At 47.8% G+C, this 20,015-nt stretch overlaps 3 protein-coding genes across 16 annotated transcripts in view; 1 reads left to right on the top strand and 2 right to left on the bottom strand.

Annotated features, from left to right (window-relative positions):
• capn3a (calpain 3a, (p94)) overlaps positions 1–2,633 on the top strand; it is a 68,847-nt gene extending 66,214 nt beyond the window's left edge. For all 4 annotated transcript variants that reach the window (XM_046367592.1, XM_046367593.1, XM_046367589.1 and 1 more), the window contains exons 21-22: positions 46–110; positions 2,201–2,633. In XM_046367592.1, coding sequence (XP_046223548.1) covers positions 46–72 — 27 coding nt within the window. In that variant the 3' untranslated portion in view covers positions 73–110; positions 2,201–2,633. The remainder of the gene's footprint in view (positions 1–45; positions 111–2,200) is intronic.
• The window catches only part of LOC124046819 (dynactin subunit 1-like), an 808,447-nt gene that overhangs the window by 565,869 nt on the left and 222,563 nt on the right, over positions 1–20,015 (bottom strand). The gene's annotated exons all lie outside the window — the stretch shown is intronic.
• znf106a (zinc finger protein 106a) overlaps positions 8,924–20,015 on the bottom strand; it is a 43,987-nt gene continuing 32,895 nt past the window's right edge. For 2 of the 3 annotated variants that reach the window (XM_046367572.1, XM_046367573.1), the window contains exons 11-20: positions 18,152–18,201; positions 17,684–17,841; positions 16,872–17,006; positions 16,073–16,189; positions 15,348–15,602; positions 14,123–14,242; positions 13,909–13,980; positions 11,135–11,206; positions 10,168–10,314; positions 8,924–9,511 (exon numbers count right to left, since the gene is read on the bottom strand). In XM_046367572.1, the coding sequence (XP_046223528.1) occupies positions 9,449–9,511; positions 10,168–10,314; positions 11,135–11,206; positions 13,909–13,980; positions 14,123–14,242; positions 15,348–15,602; positions 16,073–16,189; positions 16,872–17,006; positions 17,684–17,841; positions 18,152–18,201 (1,189 nt within the window). In that variant the 3' untranslated portion in view covers positions 8,924–9,448. Of the gene's footprint in view, positions 9,512–10,167; positions 10,315–10,872; positions 10,912–11,134; positions 11,207–13,908; positions 13,981–14,122; positions 14,243–15,347; positions 15,603–16,072; positions 16,190–16,871; positions 17,007–17,683; positions 17,842–18,151; positions 18,202–20,015 lie in introns of those variants that run through there. The other variant, XM_046367574.1, reaches the window with a different exon arrangement.

The raw sequence follows: 20,015 nt of genomic DNA, 5'->3' as shown, positions 1-20,015 counted from the left end.
TGTCCTGACTGATACTACCCCTCTATGTCTCTCCTCATTTTCCAGTGGCTCCAGCTGACTATGTATGCCTAGATTGCCAGACAGGTCTTCTCAGCCGGATGTCCTCCCAGGTGAGACCCATCCCACATGAAGAACAGAGCAGAACTGTATGTCCTCACATTAGACAGCTACCTACCAGTCCAGTCCTCACATTAGACAGCTACCTACCAGTCCAGTCCTCACATTAGACAGCTACCTACCAGTCCAGTCCTCACATTAGACTGCTACCTACCAGTCCAGTCCTCACATTAGACAGCTACCTACCAGTCCAGTCCTCACATTAGACAGCTACCTACCAGTCCTCACATTAGACTGCTACCTACCAGTCCAGTCCTCACATTAGACAGCTACCTACCAGTCCAGTCCTCACATTAGACAGCTACCTACCAGTCCAGTCCTCACATTAGACAGCTACCTACCAGTCCAGTCCTCACATTAGACTGCTACCTACCAGTCCAGTCCTCACATTAGACAGCTACCTACCAGTCCAGTCCTCACATTAGACAGCTGCCTACCAGTCCTCACATTAGACTGCTACCTACCAGTCCTCACATTAGACTGCTACCTACCAGTCCAGTCCTCACATTAGACAGCACCTACCAGTCCAGTAGACTGCTACCTACCAGTCCAGTCCTCACATTAGACTGCTACCTACCAGTCCAGTCCTCAGTCCTACCAGTCCAGTCCTCATTAGACTGCTATTAGACTGCTACCTACCAGTCCAGTCCTCACATTAGACTGCTACCTACCAGTCCAGTCCTCACATTAGACTGCTACCTACCAGTCCAGTCCTCACATTAGACTGCTACCTACCAGTCCAGTCCTCACATTAGACTGCTACCTACCAGTCCAGTCCTCACATTAGACTGCTACCTACCAGTCCAGTCCTCACATTAGACTGCTACCTACCAGTCCTCACATTAGACTGCTACCTACCAGTCCTCACATTAGACTGCTACCTACCAGTCCTCACATTAGACCGCTACCTACCAGTCCTCACATTAGACTGCTACCTACCAGTCCTCACATTAGACTGCTACCTACCAGTCCTCACATTAGACAGCTACCTACCAGTCCAGTCCTCACATTAGACTGCTACCTACCAGTCCAGTCCTCACATTAGACAGCTACCTACCAGTCCTCACATTAGACTGCTACCTACCAGTCCAGTCCTCACATTAGACTGCTACCTACCAGTCCAGTCCTCACATTAGACTGCTACCTACCAGTCCAGTCCTCACATTATACTGCTACCTACCAGTCCAGTCCTCACATTAGACTGCTACCTACCAGTCCAGTCCTCACATTAGACAGCTACCTACCAGTCCAGTCCTCACATTAGACTGCTACCTACCAGTCCTCACATTAGACTGCTACCTACCAGTCCAGTCCTCACATTAGACTGCTACCTACCAGTCCAGTCCTCACATTAGACTGCTACCTACCAGTCCAGTCCTCACATTAGTCAGCTACCTACCAGTCCAGTCCTCACAGACTGCTACCTACCAGTCCAGTCCTCACATTAGACAGCTACCTACCAGTCCAGTCCTCACATTAGACTGCTACCTACCAGTCCTCACATTAGACAGCTACCTACCAGTCCAGTCATTAGACTGCTACCTACCAGTCCAGTCCTCACATTAGACTGCTACCTACCAGTCCAGTCCTCACATTAGACAGCTACCTACCAGTCCAGTCCTCACATTAGACTGCTACCTACCAGTCCTCACATTAGACTGCTACCGACCAGTCCAGTCCTCACAATAGACAGCTGCCTACCAGTCCAGTCCTCACATTAGACTGCTACCTACCAGTCCAGTCCTCACATTATACTGCTACCTACCAGTCCAGTCCTCACATTATACTGCTACCTACCAGTCCAGTCCTCACATTATACTGCTACCTACCAGTCCAGTCCTCACATTAGACTGCTACCTACCAGTCCTCACATTAGACTGCTACCTACCAGTCCAGTCCTCACATTAGACTGCTACCTACCAGTCCTCACATTAGACAGCTACCTACCAGTCCAGTCCTCACATTAGACAGCTACCTACCAGTCCAGTCCTCACATTAGACTGCTACCTACCAGTCCTCACATTAGACTGCTAACTTCCAGTCCATACCAGTTAGCCATCCTTATCCTCTTCCCTCTCTCTAGGTCTCAGGCTCCTCTAATTTCCTCTCCTGACCATGTCCCAGTATTGCTGAAACATCAGTCTCTTCTGAGTCGGCCATGTTTTTTTTTAACACACCCCACTCCTTACCAGATGTACCGTTCTCTCTCTCAGGCATCAAACACACAACCTCTCTTTTTCTGTCTTCATACCTCACAGAGCCACCACTCCATAACCCATTGAATATCTCTTAAAATATTCAGTTTTATTTACACTACTCCAACCCTCACCTACCCTACCTACTGAATAGGTTCCCTCGTTACGCCTACCATCCTCAACGTCTCCCCTATACTACCTACCATCCTCGACGTCTCCCCTATACCACCTACCATCCTCAACGTCTCCCCTATACCACCTACCATCCTCGACGTCTCCCCTATACCACCTACCATCCTCAACATCTCCCCTATACCACCTACCATCTCCCTCCCTATACCACCTACCATCCTCAACGTCTCCCTATACCACCTACCATCCTCGACATCTCTCTATACCATCCTCGATCGTCTCCCTATACCACCTACCATCCTCAACATCTCCCCTCCACCTACCATCTCCCCTATACCACCTACCATCCTCAACATCTCCCCTATACCACCTACCATCCTCAACGTCTCCCCTATACCACCTACAATCCTCATAATCTCCCCTATACCACCTACCATCCTCATCGTCTCCCTATACCACCTACCATCCTCAACGTCTCCCTATACCACCTACCATCATCTCCCTATACCACCTACCATCCTCATCATCTCCCTATACCACCTACCATCCTCAACGTCTCCCCTATACCACCTACCATCCTCAACGTCTCTCCTATACCACCTACCATCCTCAACATCTCCCCTATACCACCTACCATCCTCATCATCTCCCTATACCACCTACCATCCTCAACGTCTCCCCTATACCACCTACCATCCTCGACCACCTACCATCCTCGTCTCCCTATACCACCTACCATCCTCAACGTCTCCCCTATACCACCTACCATCCTCAACGTCTCCCCTATACCACCTACCATCCTCGACGTCTCCCCTATACCACCTACCATCCTCAACATCTCCCTATACCATCCTCAACATCTCCCCTATACCACCTACCATCCTCAACATCTCCCCTATATACCATCCTCAACATCTCCCTATACCATCCTCAACATCTCCCCTATACCATCCTCAACATCTCCCCTATACCATCCTCAACATCTCCCCTATACCATCCTCAACATCTCCCCTATACCACCTACCATCCTCAACATCTCCCCTATACCACCTACCATCCTCAACATCTCCCCTATACCACCTACCATCCTCAACATCTCCCCTATACCACCTACCATCCTCAACATCTCTCTATACCACCTACCATCCTCATCATCTCCCCTATACCACCTACCATCCTCAACGTCTCCCCTATACCACCTACCATCCTCAATACCACCTACCATCCTCAACATCTCCCCTATACCACCTACCATCCTCATCATCTCCCCTATACCACCTACCATCCTCAACGTCTCCCCTATACCACCTACCATCCTCGACGTCTCCCCTATACCACCTACCATCCTCGACGTCTCCCCTATACCACCTACCATCCTCAACGTCTCCCCTATACCACCTACCATCCTCAACGTCTCCCCTATACCACCTACCATCCTCGACGTCTCCCCTATACCACCTACCATCCTCAACATCTCCCCTATACCATCCTCAACATCTCCCCTATACCACCTACCATCCTCAACATCTCCCCTATACCATCCTCAACATCTCCCCTATACCATCCTCAACATCTCCCCTATACCATCCTCAACATCTCCCCTATACCATCCTCAACATCTCCCCTATACCACCTACCATCCTCAACATCTCCCCTATACCACCTACCATCCTCAACATCTCCCCTATACCACCTACCATCCTCAACATCTCCCCTATACCACCTACCATCCTCAACATCTCTCTATACCACCTACCATCCTCATCATCTCCCATACCACCTACCATCCTCAACGTCCCTATACCACCTACCATCCTCGACGTCTCCCTATACCACCTACCATCCTCGACGTCTCCCTATACCACCTACCATTCTCAACGTCTCCCTATACCACCTACCATCCTCAACGTCTCCCCTATACCACCTACCATCCTCGACGTCTCCCCTATACCACCTACCATCCTCAACATCTCCCCTATACCATCCTCAACATCTCCCCTATACCACCTACCATCCTCAACATCTCCCCTATACCATCCTCAACATCTCCCCTATACCATCCTCAACATCTCCCCTATACCATCCTCAACATCTCCCCTATACCATCCTCAACATCTCCCCTATACCACCTACCATCCTCAACATCTCCCCTATACCACCTACCATCCTCAACATCTCCCCTATACCACCTACCATCCTCAACATCTCCCCTATACCACCTACCATCCTCAACATCTCTCTATACCACCTACCATCCTCAACATCTCTCTATACCACTTACCATCCTTAACATCTCCCCTATACCACCTACCATCCTCAACAGCTCTCTATACCACCTACCATCCTCAACATCTACCCTATACCACCTACCATCCTCAACGTCTCCCCTATACCACCTACCATCCTCAACATCTCCCCTATACCACCTACCATCCCATAACATTTGATAACCCACCCTGACACGATGTACTGTCAAGCCCCTTCTCCAAATCGCTCCAGTGAAGACCACGGCCCTCTCATGGCCAATGGATGAACTGGAGATGTTGGAAAAGGACCAGTGCTCCCTTCCTTCAGTCTTGGACTTCCTGACTCAGCACCGGATTGGTTGGTCCGTGGGAACCGGAACAAACCCCATCAGCTCTGAAACACTGGTGTCAGAGTTAACAGCTATAGAATCTGCTCGTCTGCCAGTCCTACCAATGGATGGATGAGACGCAGAATGGGACAGACAGAACCTGCCAAGAACACCCCCAACCCCCCCTTCCCCTCCGCTGTACGACCAGGACCAGGCAGGAGCCTCCCACGCATGTTGAAGAGCTCCCTACAGGGTGGGTTCAACATGTGGAGTTGTGAATATAACTATGGGTTGGACTTGTTGTGGTTTCCTATTAAAAGTTTTGGTCAAATGAGTGTAATGCATTTATTTTTTATTTTTAACCCAATAAATAATTGTGTAGTTATTGGTTGGACTGTTTTGTTTGTTTGTGTGTTTGTTTGTTTGTTTGTCTGTTTGTTTGTTTGTCTGTTTGTTTGTTTGTTTGTTTGTTTGTTTGTGTGTTTGTGTGTTTGTGTGTGTGTTTGTGTGTTTGTGTGTGTGTTTGTGTGTGTGTTTGTTTTATTCACGCTTTATTAAGTGAATGTAGAAGCAGTAAAATCAGTTGAATTTAGCTAAAACGGCTGCTGGGTCTGAATGCAGTTCAGTTCAAGACAATATTTAACACAACTACAGATGAAAAGACAGAAAACCAAAAAGGCCGTAGTAGTATTTTTTTCTCTCCAGGTTTTATTGTAACATTTTCTTTCAAATAACAAAACAAGTTCACAACCGTTCGGGCAAAGAACTAAAATAAAAAACCACAAACTCGTCAAAGAAACGCAGGAATGTCAGGTAAGAGGACGACTATGTTTTCCCCTCAAATAACAGAGGAAGAGGCTTACACATGTCTGGGAGGTATGTCTTCTCAACAAAAGGAGGAGGCGGCTGTTAAAGATCGCAGGTTGAACAGAAGTCGATGAGATCTCACCTCAGCCGAACACACACCTACAACAGCACCACGTACAACCCCAGAGCTGCCACTACACGGATAAGGAGCGTTACAGCAACAACATCGGTTTCACTTTTATTATTGTTCTTCACATTGATTACAATTTACATTTAAAAAAATGTGTTTTATAATACTATAAAAGAAAAAAAAACTGTTTGAAAAAAGAAAAGAGGCATGACGGATCAACGTGTGTGTGTGTGTGTGTGTGTGTGTGTGTGTGTGTGTGTGTGTGTGTGTGTGTGTGTCAGATGTTTACATTGGTTTGTGTGATGTGTGTGTGTGTCAGAGGTTTATATTGGGGTGTGTGTGTGTGTGTGTGTGTGTGTGTGTGTGTGTGTGTGTGTGTGTGTGTGTGTGTGTGTGTGTGTGTGTGTGTGTGTGTGTGTGTGTGTGTGTGTGTGTGTGTGTGTGTGTGTGTCAGAGGTTTATACTGGTTTGTGTGATCTGTGTGTCATCAGGGGGTTTTGAGGTATGGCATGGATCCTGATTCTGTTCCTCTGGGTTCTTCAACCCCTCAACACACCATCTCTGTACCATCTACATCTCTACACAAACAGCAGTGTTTCAAAACAAACCCTTACTTACTGTGGAATAGGTTTAAACAACAACACCCATATACTGCAGGAGTTCCACAAAAGATGCACAGCAATATCCAACAATTACTGGTAAGTACAAACTCACTCATTCAGGAAAAAAAACTAACAAAGTGATTATTTTGAATTTCTCACGTCTGTCTTTAATGATGACAGATTAACTTACACATCATAAACGCCTGTTCACGCATTGGAACACAGTGAACCGACACCAGAGCACATTCTAGAACCTATTCTAGAACCGACACTAGAGCATATTCTAGAACCGACACTAGAGCATATTCTAGAACCGACACCAGAGCACATTCTAGAACCTATTCTAGAACACATCAGAGCATATTCTAGAACCGACACCAGAGCACATTCTAGAACCGACACCAGAGCACATTCTAGAACCTATTCTAGAACCGACGAGAAAACATTCTAGAACCAACACTAGAACACACACTAGTATGTCTCTCAGTTCCTCATCACTGCAAAACCACATTTTCAAATGGCAATCTCAGACACTTTACACTGTCCTTCAACAAACACCAAAATATCAAGGACCAACCACACTCAATGCCAGAAAGAGAAAGATCAAGACTAAGATAAAAACCCTGTTAAAATAAACTAAGAAAAATATATGACAGTGAGGGGGGGGATCTAGTGACAAGTTTATCAAAATGAGACATCACTCTCAAAAACAGACCATTTTTTATTTATTTAATCCATTTTTACTTCTTAAAACGCCTGAAATTACACTCCATTGCACCGAAATATGTTCCAGAAAAATCTAGGTCATGACATCATTAAAGCCAAGTCTGATGTATGAGTGAATCACAGCTGTATCCAAAGAGGTTGGGACAAAAACAAACCAAGAGAAGAGTCGCAACAAAGACACTAGCATCCCGACTTCCCCCCCAAACACACCAAGACACTAGCATCCCGACTTCCCCCCCAAACACACCAAGACACTAGCATCCCGACTTCCCCCCCAAACACACCAAGACACTAGCATCCCGACTTCCCTCCAAACACACCAAGACACTAGCATCCCGACATCGCTCCAAACACACCAAGATACTAGCATCCCGACTTCCCAGCAAGACACTAGCATCCCGACTTCCCCCCCAAACACACCAAGACACTAGCATCCCGACTTCCCTCCAAACACACCAAGAAACTAGCATCCCGACATCGCTCCAAACACACCAAGACACTAGCATCCCGACTTCCCTCCAAACACACCAAGACACTAGCATCCCGACGTCCCTCCAAACACACCAAGACACTAGCATCCCGACTTCCCCCCCAAACACACCAAGACACTAGCACCCCGACTTCCCTCCAAACACACCAAGACACTAGCATCCCGACTTCCCACCAAGACACTAGCATCCCGACTTCCCACCAAGACACTAGCATCCCGACGTCCCTCCAAACACACCAAGATACAAGCATCCCGATGTCCCTCCAAACACACCAAGACACTAGCATCCCGACTTCCCTCCAAACACACCAAGACACTAGCATCCCGACGTCCCTCCAAACACACCAAGACACTAGCATCCCGACGTCCCTCCAAACACACCAAGACACTAGCATCCCGACGTCCCTCCAAACACACCAAGACACTAGCATCCCGACTTCCCCCCCAAACACACCAAGACACTAGCACCGCGACTTCCCTCCAAACACACCAAGACACTAGCATCCCGACTTCCCACCAAGACACTAGCATCCTGACTTCCCACCAAGACACTAGCATCCCGACGTCCCTCCAAACACACCAAGATACAAGCATCCCGACGTCCCTCCAAACACACCAAGACACTAGCATCCCGACTTCCCTCCAAACACACCAAGACACTAGCATCCCGACGTCCCTCCAAACACACCAAGACACTAGCATCCCGACGTCCCTCCAAACACACCAAGACACTAGCATCCCGACGTCCCTCCAAACACACCAAGACACTAGCATCCCGACGTCCCTCCAAACACACCAGCATCCCGACGTCCCTCCAAACACACCAAGACACTAGCATCCCGACTTCCCCCCCAAACACACCAAGACACTAGCATCCCGACGTCCCTCCAAACACACCAAGACACTAGCAATGACCCGACTTCCCCCAAACACACCAAGACACTAGCATCCCGACAGTGGTCCAAACACACCAAGACACTAGCACCCCGACTTCCCCCCCAAACACACCAAGACACTAGCATCCCGACATCGCTCCAAACACACCAAGACACTAGCATCCCGACGTCCCTCCAAACACACCAAGACACTAGCACCCCGACGTCCCTCCAAAACAAAACATACAGTGGAAAACATTTGTCTTTATAAAACTGAGGGTTGGATTCATTTTTAAAATGTATTTGCAGCCATTTGAATAGAAAACATAACAATGACTCTTTCAGACCTGGTTTCTTTGCTTGGTGAACAGTCAGTCAGTCCTGTGTTCCTTTGTCTTATTTGGTCAGTGGTTCAAGAGAGAACCATGGAGAGGAAGACATGTGTTCTAGAACTAGAACACATCTCCCTCCTTTCATAACAAAACCACAGATTCATCATCATTATTCTCTGGTATGGATGGTCAACTTAGCCTGGATACCAGTCGGTTTTGTGCTATCATTCCACTCATTGCCACTCCTCGTCAATGCCAAACATTGGCAAGAAGTGGAAGGTTAGCACCAAAAAGGTCTGGTTCTCAGGCTATTAGTCACCTGGCACCAAGCTGAATCACCCCACTGTTTAACCGATACGCTCATCATTCAGGTTTATAGACTGGGTCACCCCAATATGGGAATTAAGGGGAGGGGGGTTAGGAGCGTGAGACTCCCTCAGGGGTGGGCTGGTCCACTCCAGACTCCCTCAGGGGTGGGCTGGACCACTCCACTCCTCCTCAACATGTTGCAGCATGTGCCTTGGAGCCCCCTGTAAGGCAGGAGACAGAAACACACGGGTATTGTGATGCAATCATTTCCATGGTAACGTATGATGAACATTCTAATGATTTGACCTGGCGTGGCTCATGCAATGGAATGGATTTACGTTGCTATGCCAACGGTTACAGTGGGGCAAAAAAAAAGTATTTAGTCAGCCACCAATTGTGCAAGTTCTCCCACTTAAAAAGATGAGAGAGGCCTGTAATTTTCATCATAGGTACACTTCAACTATGACAGACAAAATGAAAAACCAGAAAATCACATTGTAGGATTTTTAATGAATTTATTTGCAAATAATGGTGGAAAATAAGTATTTAGTCACCTACAAACAAGCAAGATTTCTGGCTCTCACAAAAAGTACAATACAATCTATAACAGTCACAGCTCTACCTCTGACCGACTAATAAGACCATCACAGCTCTACCTCTGACCCACTAAATACAACCATCACAGCTCTACCTCTGACCCACTAATACGACCATCACAGCTCTACCTCTGACCCACTAATACTACCATCACAGCTCTACCTCTGACCCACTAATACTACCATCACAGCTCTACCTCTGACCCACTAATACCACCTATAACCATCACAGCAGTCCGTGTTACAGTCTATGTCCTGTGTAGGAACACTCGATGCCATACCTGCTTGGAGCCGTTGCGAGCGGTGAAATACTCATCGCAGTTCTTCCATCGGCACTTGAGGTTCTGTGTGTTGGGAGAGGCGTGGTCTTGGAGCAGGTGCTGCTTAAGGTGATCCAATACTCCAAAGATCAGAGAACAGCCATGCCACTGGCGGGAGAGAAGAGACAGAGGGGGGTTTAGATCAGAGAACAGCCATGCCACTGGCAGGAGAGAAGAGACAGGGGGGGGTTAGATCAGAGAACAGCCATGCCACTGGCGGGAGAGAAGAGACAGGGGGGTTTAGATCAGAGAACAGCCATGCCACTGGCAGGAGAGAAGAGACAGAGGGGGGTTAGATCAGAGAACAGCCATGCCACTGGCAGGAGAGAAGAGACAGAGGGGGGGGGGGGGGTTAGATCAGAGAACAGCCATGCCACTGGCAGGAGAGAAGAGACAGGGGGGTTAGATCAGAGAACAGCCATGCCACTGGCAGGAGAGAAGAGACAGAGGGGGGGGGGGGGGTTAGATCAGAGAACAGCCATGCCACTGGCAGGAGAGAAGAGACAGGGGGGGGTTAGATCAGAGAACAGCCATGCCACTGGAAGGAGAGAAGAGACAGGGGGGGGGGGGGGTTAGATCAGAGAACAGCCATGCCACTGGCAGGAGAGAAGAGACAGAGGGGGGGGGTTAGATCAGAGAACAGCCATGCCACTGGCAGGAGAGAAGAGACAGGGGGGGGGGTTAGATCAGAGAACAGCCATGCCACTGGAAGGAGAGAAGAGACAGGGGGGGGGGTTAGATCAGAGAACAGCCATGCCACTGGCAGGAGAGAAGAGACAGAGGGGGGGGGGTTAGATCAGAGAACAGCCATGCCACTGGCACTGACAGCGTTCAGAAAGTGTACTAACAACTAAACCCACTGAGCCATAAAGGTTCCCTTGTCTTACCCAGCAGAGACCTCTTCACATCCCAGTTTCCCCAGTCTTACCCGACAGTGATAGTTCTGGATGAGGTTCAGTTTGACCGCCTGCACACTGCCGTCATAGCAACCAGTGTAGATCTGAAACACAGATGAACATCGGTAATCATCTGATACGTTCCACCAGCCATGTTTTAATGAAAGAGAGAGGGGGGACTGACCAGAGAGAGAGAGAGAGGGGGGACTGACCAGAGAGAGAGAGAGAGGGGGACTGACCAGAGAGAGAGAGAGAGGGGGGGACTGACCAGAGAGAGAGAGAGAGGGGGGACTGACCAGAGAGAGAGAGAGAGAGAGGGACTGACCAGAGAGAGAGAGAGAGAGGGGGACTGACCAGAGAGAGAGAGAGAGGGGGACTGACCAGAGAGAGAGAGAGAGAGGGGACTGACCAGAGAGAGAGAGAGGGGACTGACCAGAGAGAGAGAGAGGGGACTGACCAGAGAGAGAGAGGGGACTGACCAGAGAGAGAGAGGGACTGACCAGAGAGAGAGAGGGGACTGACCAGAGAGAGAGAGAGAGAGGGGACTGACCAGAGAGAGAGAGAGAGAGGGGGACTGACCAGAGAGAGAGAGAGAGAGGGGGACTGACCAGAGAGAGAGAGACTGACCAGAGAGAGAGAGGGACTGACCAGAGAGAGAGAGAGAGAGGGGGACTGACCAGAGAGAGAGAGAGAGAGAGACCAGAGGACTGACCAGAGGGACTGAGAGAGAGAGAGAGAGGGACTGACCAGAGAGAGAGAGAGAGAGAGAGAGGAGGGGACTGACCAGAGAGAGAGAGAGAGAGAGAGGGGACTGACCAGAGAGAGAGAGAGAGAGGGGGACTGACCAGAGAGAGAGAGAGAGAGAGAGGGACTGACCAGAGAGAGAGAGAGAGAGAGAGGGACTGACCAGAGAGAGAGAGAGAGAGAGAGAGAGGGGACTGACCAGAGAGAGAGAGAGAGAGAGAGGACTGACCAGAGAGAGAGAGAGAGAGAGAGGGGACTGACCAGAGAGAGAGAGAGAGAGAGGGGACTGACCAGAGAGAGAGAGAGAGAGAGAGAGGGGGGACTGACCAGAGAGAGAGAGAGAGAGGGGACTGACCAGAGAGAGAGAGAGAGAGAGGGGACTGACCAGAGAGCGAGAGAGAGAGAGGACTGACCAGAGAGCGAGAGAGAGAGAGGACTGACCAGAGAGCGAGAGAGAGAGAGGGGACTGACCAGAGAGAGAGAGAGACTGACCAGAGAGAGGGACTGACCAGAGAGAGAGAGAGAGAGAGGGGGACTGACCAGAGAGAGAGAGAGAGAGAGAGGACTGACCAGAGAGAGAGAGAGAGAGAGGGACTGACCAGAGAGAGAGAGAGAGAGAGGGACTGACCAGAGAGAGAGAGAGAGAGGGACTGACCAGAGAGAGAGAGAGAGAGGGGACTGACCAGAGAGAGAGAGAGAGAGGGGACTGACCAGAGAGAGAGAGAGAGGGGACTGACCAGAGAGAGAGAGAGGGGGACTGACCAGAGAGAGAGAGAGAGAGGGGACTGACCAGAGAGAGAGAGAGAGAGGGGACTGACCAGAGAGAGAGAGAGAGAGAGGGGACTGACCAGAGAGAGAGAGAGAGAGAGGGGGACTGACCAGAGAGAGAGAGAGAGAGGGGACTGACCAGAGAGAGAGAGAGAGAGGGGGGACTGACCAGAGAGAGAGAGAGAGAGGGGGACTGACCAGAGAGAGAGAGAGAGAGAGGGGACTGACCAGAGAGAGAGAGAGAGAGAGGGGACTGACCAGAGAGAGAGAGAGAGAGAGGGGACTGACCAGAGAGAGAGAGAGAGAGAGGGGACTGACCAGAGAGAGAGAGAGAGAGGGGGACTGACCAGAGAGAGAGAGAGAGAGACCAGAGAGACTGACCAGAGAGAGAGAGAGAGAGAGGGACTGACCAGAGAGAGAGAGAGAGAGAGGGACTGACCAGAGAGAGAGAGAGAGAGGGACTGACCAGAGAGAGAGAGAGAGAGAGGGACTGACCAGAGAGAGAGAGAGAGAGACCACTGACCAGAGAGGGAGAGAGAGGGGGACTGACCAGAGAGAGAGAGAGGGGACTGACCAGAGAGAGAGAGAGGGGACTGACCAGAGAGAGAGAGAGGGGACTGACCAGAGAGAGAGAGAGGGGACTGACCAGAGAGAGAGAGAGGGGACTGACCAGAGAGAGAGAGGGGACTGACCAGAGAGACTGACCAGAGAGAGAGAGGGGGACTGACCAGAGAGAGAGAGGGGACTGACCAGAGAGAGAGAGGGGACTGACCAGAGAGAGAGAGAGAGGGGACTGACCAGAGAGAGAGAGGGGACTGACCAGAGAGAGAGAGAGGGGACTGACCAGAGAGAGAGGGGACTGACCTGCGAGAGAGGGGACTGACCTGCGAGAGAGGGGACTGACCTGCGAGAGAGGGGACTGACCTGCGAGAGAGGGGACTGACCTGCGAGAGAGGGGACTGACCTGCGAGAGAGGACTGACCTGCAGAGAGGGGACTGACCTGCGAGAGAGGGGACTGACCTGCGAGAGGGGGACTGACCTGCGAGAGGGGGACTGACCTGCGAGAGGGGGACTGACCTGCGAGAGGGGGACTGACCTGCGAGAGGGGGACTGACCTGCGAGAGGGGGACTGACCTGCGAGAGGGGGACTGACCTGCGAGAGGGGGACTGACCAGAGAGAGAGGGGGACTGACCAGAGAGAGAGAGGGGACTGACCAAAGAGAGGGGACTGACCTGCGAGAGAGGGGACTGACCTGTAGCACATAGATTTGGGACTGAGGACTGAGGACTCACCATATTCTTGTGGATTGCCATACACATCACCATGTCTGTGTGTCCACCGTACACCTGCAGACGATCATGTGACTGTGGGGGGGGGGGGTTAGATCAAATTCAGAGCATTAACTACGGCATAAAAATAAACTGGTTAGTGTACAGTCTGGCTTTAATGTGGAGGGACAGACACATGGCTACCAGCTCTACCGTGGGTTGGAGAGAGGAGACTGACCTGTAGCTCGTAGACGCGGACCAGTTTGTCAAGACAGGCAGTGACCATCACCTTCCCCAGGATGGCCACCACTGTGACAGCATGACTATGTCCTTTATAGATACGCACCAACTCTCCAGTCTGGAGAGAGAGAGAGATCCATACCACTAAATAATCAGATTAGACCATAGGAAACCTGTGGCCAGATTAGACCAGATTAGAGACCGTAGGAAACCTGTGGCCAGATTAGAGACCATAGGAAACCTGTGGCCAGATTAGAGACCAGATAAGAGACCATAGGAAACCTGTGGCCAGATGAGAGACTGTAGGAAACCTGTGGCCAGATTAGAGACTGTAGGAAACCTGTGGCCAGATTAGAGACTGTAGGAAACCTGTGGCCAGATTAGAGACTGTAGGAAACCTGTGGCCAGATTAGAGACTGTAGGAAACCTGTGGCCAGATTAGAGTCCATAGGAAACCTGTGGCCAGATTAGAGACCAGATTAGAGACCAATAGGAAACCTGTGGCCAGATTAGAGACCAGATTAAAGACTATAGGAAACATGTGACCAGATTAGAGACCAGATTGGAGACCAGATTAGACAATAGAAACCTGTGGCCAGATTAGAGACTACAGAAAACATGTGACCAGATTAGAGACTATAGGAAACATGTGACATGTGTGTTTAATTTGGGTCAAACGTATCGGGTAGCCAGCCATCTCTACAGCAGGAGCCGTAGAGATACTCTGAATGATCGGCTATGAAAAGCCAACTGACATTTACTCGAGGTGCTGACTTGCTGCACCCTCGACAACCACTGTGATTAATATTATTTGACCCTGCTGGTCATTTATGAACATTTGAACATCTTGGTCATGTTCTGTTATAATCTCCACCCGGCACAGCCAGAAGAGGACTGGCCACCCCTCATAGCCTGGTTTCTTCCTAGGTTTTGGCCTTTCTAGAGTTTTTTTTTCCTAGCCACCGTGCTTCTACACCTGCATTGCTTTCCGTTTGGTGTTTAAAGGCTGGGTTTCCGTACAGCACTTTGTGACATCGGCTGATTTGATGGTTAATAAGATGACAGCAACAGCCCAAATGGTTAACACACGTGAAGAGAGAGACACGCCCAGGCCAATTAAATCAACCAATATTCATCAGAATGACTTCTATTGCCAACTTCTATAGAAAACAAAATGTAGATAAACATGTAACCAAAGTGAGTATTTTATTTCAATAACTCACGTGTATATTGTGTGCATGGACCGACTGGTCACTGGAGCCACTGAAGACCAGGTCATTGACTACCTTCATACATAGTACCGTCTTGGTGTGTCCCTCGAGAGTCCGTAGCAACAGGCCACTCTTGGCATCCCGGATGCTAATGGTGCTGTCGTAGGACCCGACCAATAGGATGCGGCGAGCTCCTTCCTGGGCTGTCGCTAGGCAACTCACCGCCCGCGGCCCGTGACACTCAAACACATCCAGCTGCTTGTTGGTCTGAACAAGGACAACACAGGAAATACAAATAACATCTCAAAATGTGTTTGACCAACTGCCTTTGGTGGTGACTGAGGTGGTTCCATAATGCTTTAATTATAGTTGGGTTCTAAAGTGTATTTTAGAATGTGTTCTAGATTTCAATGCATTCTAGACTGTGTTCTATTGTCGGTTCTACAATGTGTTCTAGTGACGGTTCTAGAACAGAATGTGTTCTAGTAAGGGTTCTAGAACAACATATGTTCTAGTAAGGGTTCTAGAACAGAATGTGTTCTAGTGACGGTTCTAGATCAGACTGTGTTCTAGTGACGGTTCTAGAACAGACTGTGTTCTAGTGACGGTTCTAGAACAGACTGTGTTCTAGTGACGGTTCTAGAACAGAATGTGTTCTAGTGACGGTTCTAGAATAGACTGTGTTCTAGTGACGGTTCTAGAACAGACTGTGTTGTAGACGGTGATCTGGTTCTGACCTTGATGCTGAAGGTGACCACGGAGCCGTTAGCTAGGCCAGCGTACAGAACTTTCCAGCGGTTGTGGAGGCAAAGAACCCGGTCTGGGAGAGAGAACTGATCCACACACTCCCTGGACTGTGGAGAACATAGAACACAGAGTCATATAGTGGTAGTATTATAGTGGTAGTATTATATTAGTAGTAGTGTAGTTGTAGCATTATAGTAGTAGTAGTAGTAGTTGTAGCATTATAGTAGTAGTATTATAGTGGTAGTAGTATTGTTGTGGTAGTATTATATTAGTAGTAGTGTAGTAGTAGTATTATTAGTGTAGCAGTAGTAGTTGTAGCATTATAGTAGTAGTCGTATTATAGTAGTAGTAGTAGTATGGCAGTTGTAGTATTATAGTAGTAGTAGTAGTAGTAGTAGTATTATAGTAGTAGTATTAGTATTATAGTAGTATTATATTAGTAGTATTATATTAGTAGTAGTAGTATTATAGTAGTAGTAGTAGTATTATAGTAGTAGTAGTAGTAGTATAGTAGTAGCAATAGTAGTATAGTAGTAGCAATAGTATTATAGTAGTAGTAGTAGTAGTAGTTGTAGCATTATAGTAGTAGTAGTTGTGTAGTAGTAGTATAGTAGTAGCAGTAGTATTATAGTAGTAGTAGTAGTATTATAGTAGTAGTAGTATTATAGTAGTAGTAGTAGTATTATAGTAGTAGTAGTAGTATTATAGTAGTAGTATAGTAGTAGTATTATAGTAGTAGTAGTAGTAGTATAGTAGTAGTAGTATAGTAGGTGTATTGTAGTTACTTACCCTGAGGTTGTAGCAGCGGATAGTCTGGTCACTGGAGCCAGAGTAAAGTCGTTGTTGAAGACCTGGTCCAGAAGAAACCAGCAAACAGTTGACCTTGGTGCTGTGGCCCTCAAACACAGCCACACACTCACGGCTCTGCAGGGGACAGGAGAGGACACACTGTCACACACACACAGAGAGACACACACACACACACAGAGAGACACACACACACACACACACAGAGACACACACACACACACACACAGAGACACACACACACACACACACAGAGACACACACACACACACACACACACACACACACAGAGACACACACACACACACACACACACAGAGACACACACACACAGAGACACACACACACAGAGACACACACACACAGAGACACACACACACACAGAGAGACACACACACACACAGAGAGACACACACACACACAGAGAGACACACACACACACAGAGAGACACACACACACAGAGAGACACACACACACAGAGAGACACACACACACAGAGAGACACACACACACAGAGAGACACACACACACAGAGAGACACACACACACAGAGAGACACACACACACAGAGAGACACACACACACAGAGAGACACACACACACAGAGAGACACACACACAGAGAGACACACACACACAGAGAGACACACACACACACAGAGAGACACACACACACAGAGAGACACACACACACAGAGAGACACACACACACCCACACACACACAGAGACACATACAAACAGAGACACACACACACACACACACACAGAGAGACACACAGAGAAGTGGACTTACCACCAGGCTGAAGGCTCTAACAGTGCGGTCTCCAGAACAGGTATAGAGTAGACCCATGTGGACCTGCATGGCATTAACAGTCTCCTGGTGACCCTCAAACATCCCCTCAGATGGCAGATCCTCCCCCCCGGGCTCCGACGACCCGTCCAGAGACAGATCTACAAAGACAGAGACGTAAATTCAACTCCGAACCCGGGCCCACTCCGAACCCGGGCCGACTCCGAACCCGGGCCGACTCCAAATGTCCTTATTGAAATGCCAGGAGAGTGAGATGACTCATCCATTTGCTTAGTTAAACATACATATGATTTATCACAGGCCATAGCCATGCTGTCTGTCTAGTTCAAGACCAAACAGCAAGAGGGTCTGGGTACTGGAAACAAATCAGGTCCAATGGACTGGTCTGGTCTGGTGAAAGTGTCTGGATCTAGCATATCCCACCTGAGCATGTAAGATCATGTGACCTACCTGAGGAAGTCTTGGACAGCTTGACAGATGTCAGGGGAAGCTGGACTTCACTGTAGGAGGAGCAGCAGACAGGACAGACACGTCAAGAATGAGAAACAGAGCCTTTTAACCTATAGCCTTTTAACCTAACCTAACCTATAGCCTTTTAACCTAACCTAACCTATAGCCTTTTAACCTAACCTATAGCCTTTTAACTATAGCCTTTTAACTATAGCCTTTTAACTATAGCCTTTTAACCTATAGCCTTTTAACCTAACCTAACCTATAGCCTTTTAACCTAACCTATAGCCTTTTAACTATAGCCTTTTAACTATAGCCTTTTAACTATAGCCTTTTAACTATAGCCTTTTAGCCTAACCTATAGCCTTTTAGCCTAACCTATAGCCTTTTAGCCTAACCTATAGCCTTTTAGCCTAACCTATAGCCTTTTAGCCTAACCTATAGCCTTTTAGCCTAACCTATAGCCTTTTAGCCTAACCTATAGCCTTTTAGCCTAATCTATAGCCTTTTAGCCTAACCTATAGCCTTTTAGCCTAACCTATAGCCTTTTAGCCTAACCTATAGCCTTTTAGCCTAACCTATAGCCTTTTAGCCTAACCTATAGCCTTTTAGCCTAACCTATAGCCTTTTAGCCTAACCTATAGCCTTTTAGCCTAACCTATAGCCTTTTAGCCTAACCTATAGCCTTTTAACCTAACCTATAACCTTTTAACCTAACCTATAGCCTAATCTATAGCCTTTTAACCTAAACTATAGCATTTTAACCTAACATATAGCCTAACCTATAGCCTAACCTATAGCCTAACCTATAGCCTTTTAACCTAATCTATAGCCTTTTAGCCTAACCTATAGTCTTTTAGCCTAACCTATAGCCTTTTAACCTAACCTATAGCCTAACCTATAGCCTTTTAGCCTAACCTATAGCCTTTTAGCCTAACCTATAGCCTTTTAACCTAACCTATAGCCTTTTAGCCTAACCTATAGCCTTTTAGCCTAACCTATAGCCTTTTAGCCTAACCTATAGCCTTTTAGCCTAACCTATAGCCTTTTAGCCTAACCTATAGCCTTTTAGCCTAACCTATAGCCTTTTAGCCTAACCTATAGCCTAACCTATAGCCTAACCTATAGCCTTTTAGCCTAACCTATAGCCTTTTAGCCTAACCTATAGCCTTTTAGCCTAACATATAGTCTTTTAACCTAACCTAATCTATAGCCTAATAATCTATAGCCTAATAATCTATAGCCTAATAATCTATAGCCTTTTAACCTAATCTATAGCCTTTTAACCTAATCTATAGCCTTTTAACCTAATCTATAGCCTTTTAACCTAACCTATAGCCTTTTAGCCTAACCTATAGCCTTTTAACCTAACCTATACCCTTTTAGCCTAACATATAGTCTTTTAACCTAACCTAATCTATAGCCTAATAATCTATAGCCTAATAATCTATAGCCTTTTAACCTAATCTATAGCCTTTTAACCTAACCTATAGCCTTTTAACCTAACCTATAGCCTTTTAACCTAACCTATACCCTTTTAGCCTAACCTATAGCCTAACCTATAGCCTAACCTATAGCCTAACCTATAGCCTAACCTATAGCCTTTTAACCTAACCTATAGCCTAACCTATAGCCTTTTAACCTAACCTATAGCCTTTTAGCCTAACCTATAGCCTTTTAGCCTAACCTATAGCCTAACCTATAGCCTAACCTATAGCCTAACCTATAGCCTAACCTATAGCCTAACCTATAGCCTAACCTATAGCCTTTTAACCTAACCTATAGCCTTTTAGCCTAACCTATAGCCTTTTAACCTAACCTATACCCTTTTAGCCTAACCTATAGCCTTTTAACCTAACCTATA

The sequence above is a fragment of the Oncorhynchus gorbuscha genome, linkage group LG10 (assembly GCF_021184085.1).
Source record: "Oncorhynchus gorbuscha isolate QuinsamMale2020 ecotype Even-year linkage group LG10, OgorEven_v1.0, whole genome shotgun sequence".
Taxonomy (NCBI): Eukaryota; Metazoa; Chordata; class Actinopteri; order Salmoniformes; family Salmonidae; genus Oncorhynchus; species Oncorhynchus gorbuscha.
Note: the sequence above shows the minus strand (reverse complement) of the source record. Positions and strands in the feature narration are given on the sequence as shown.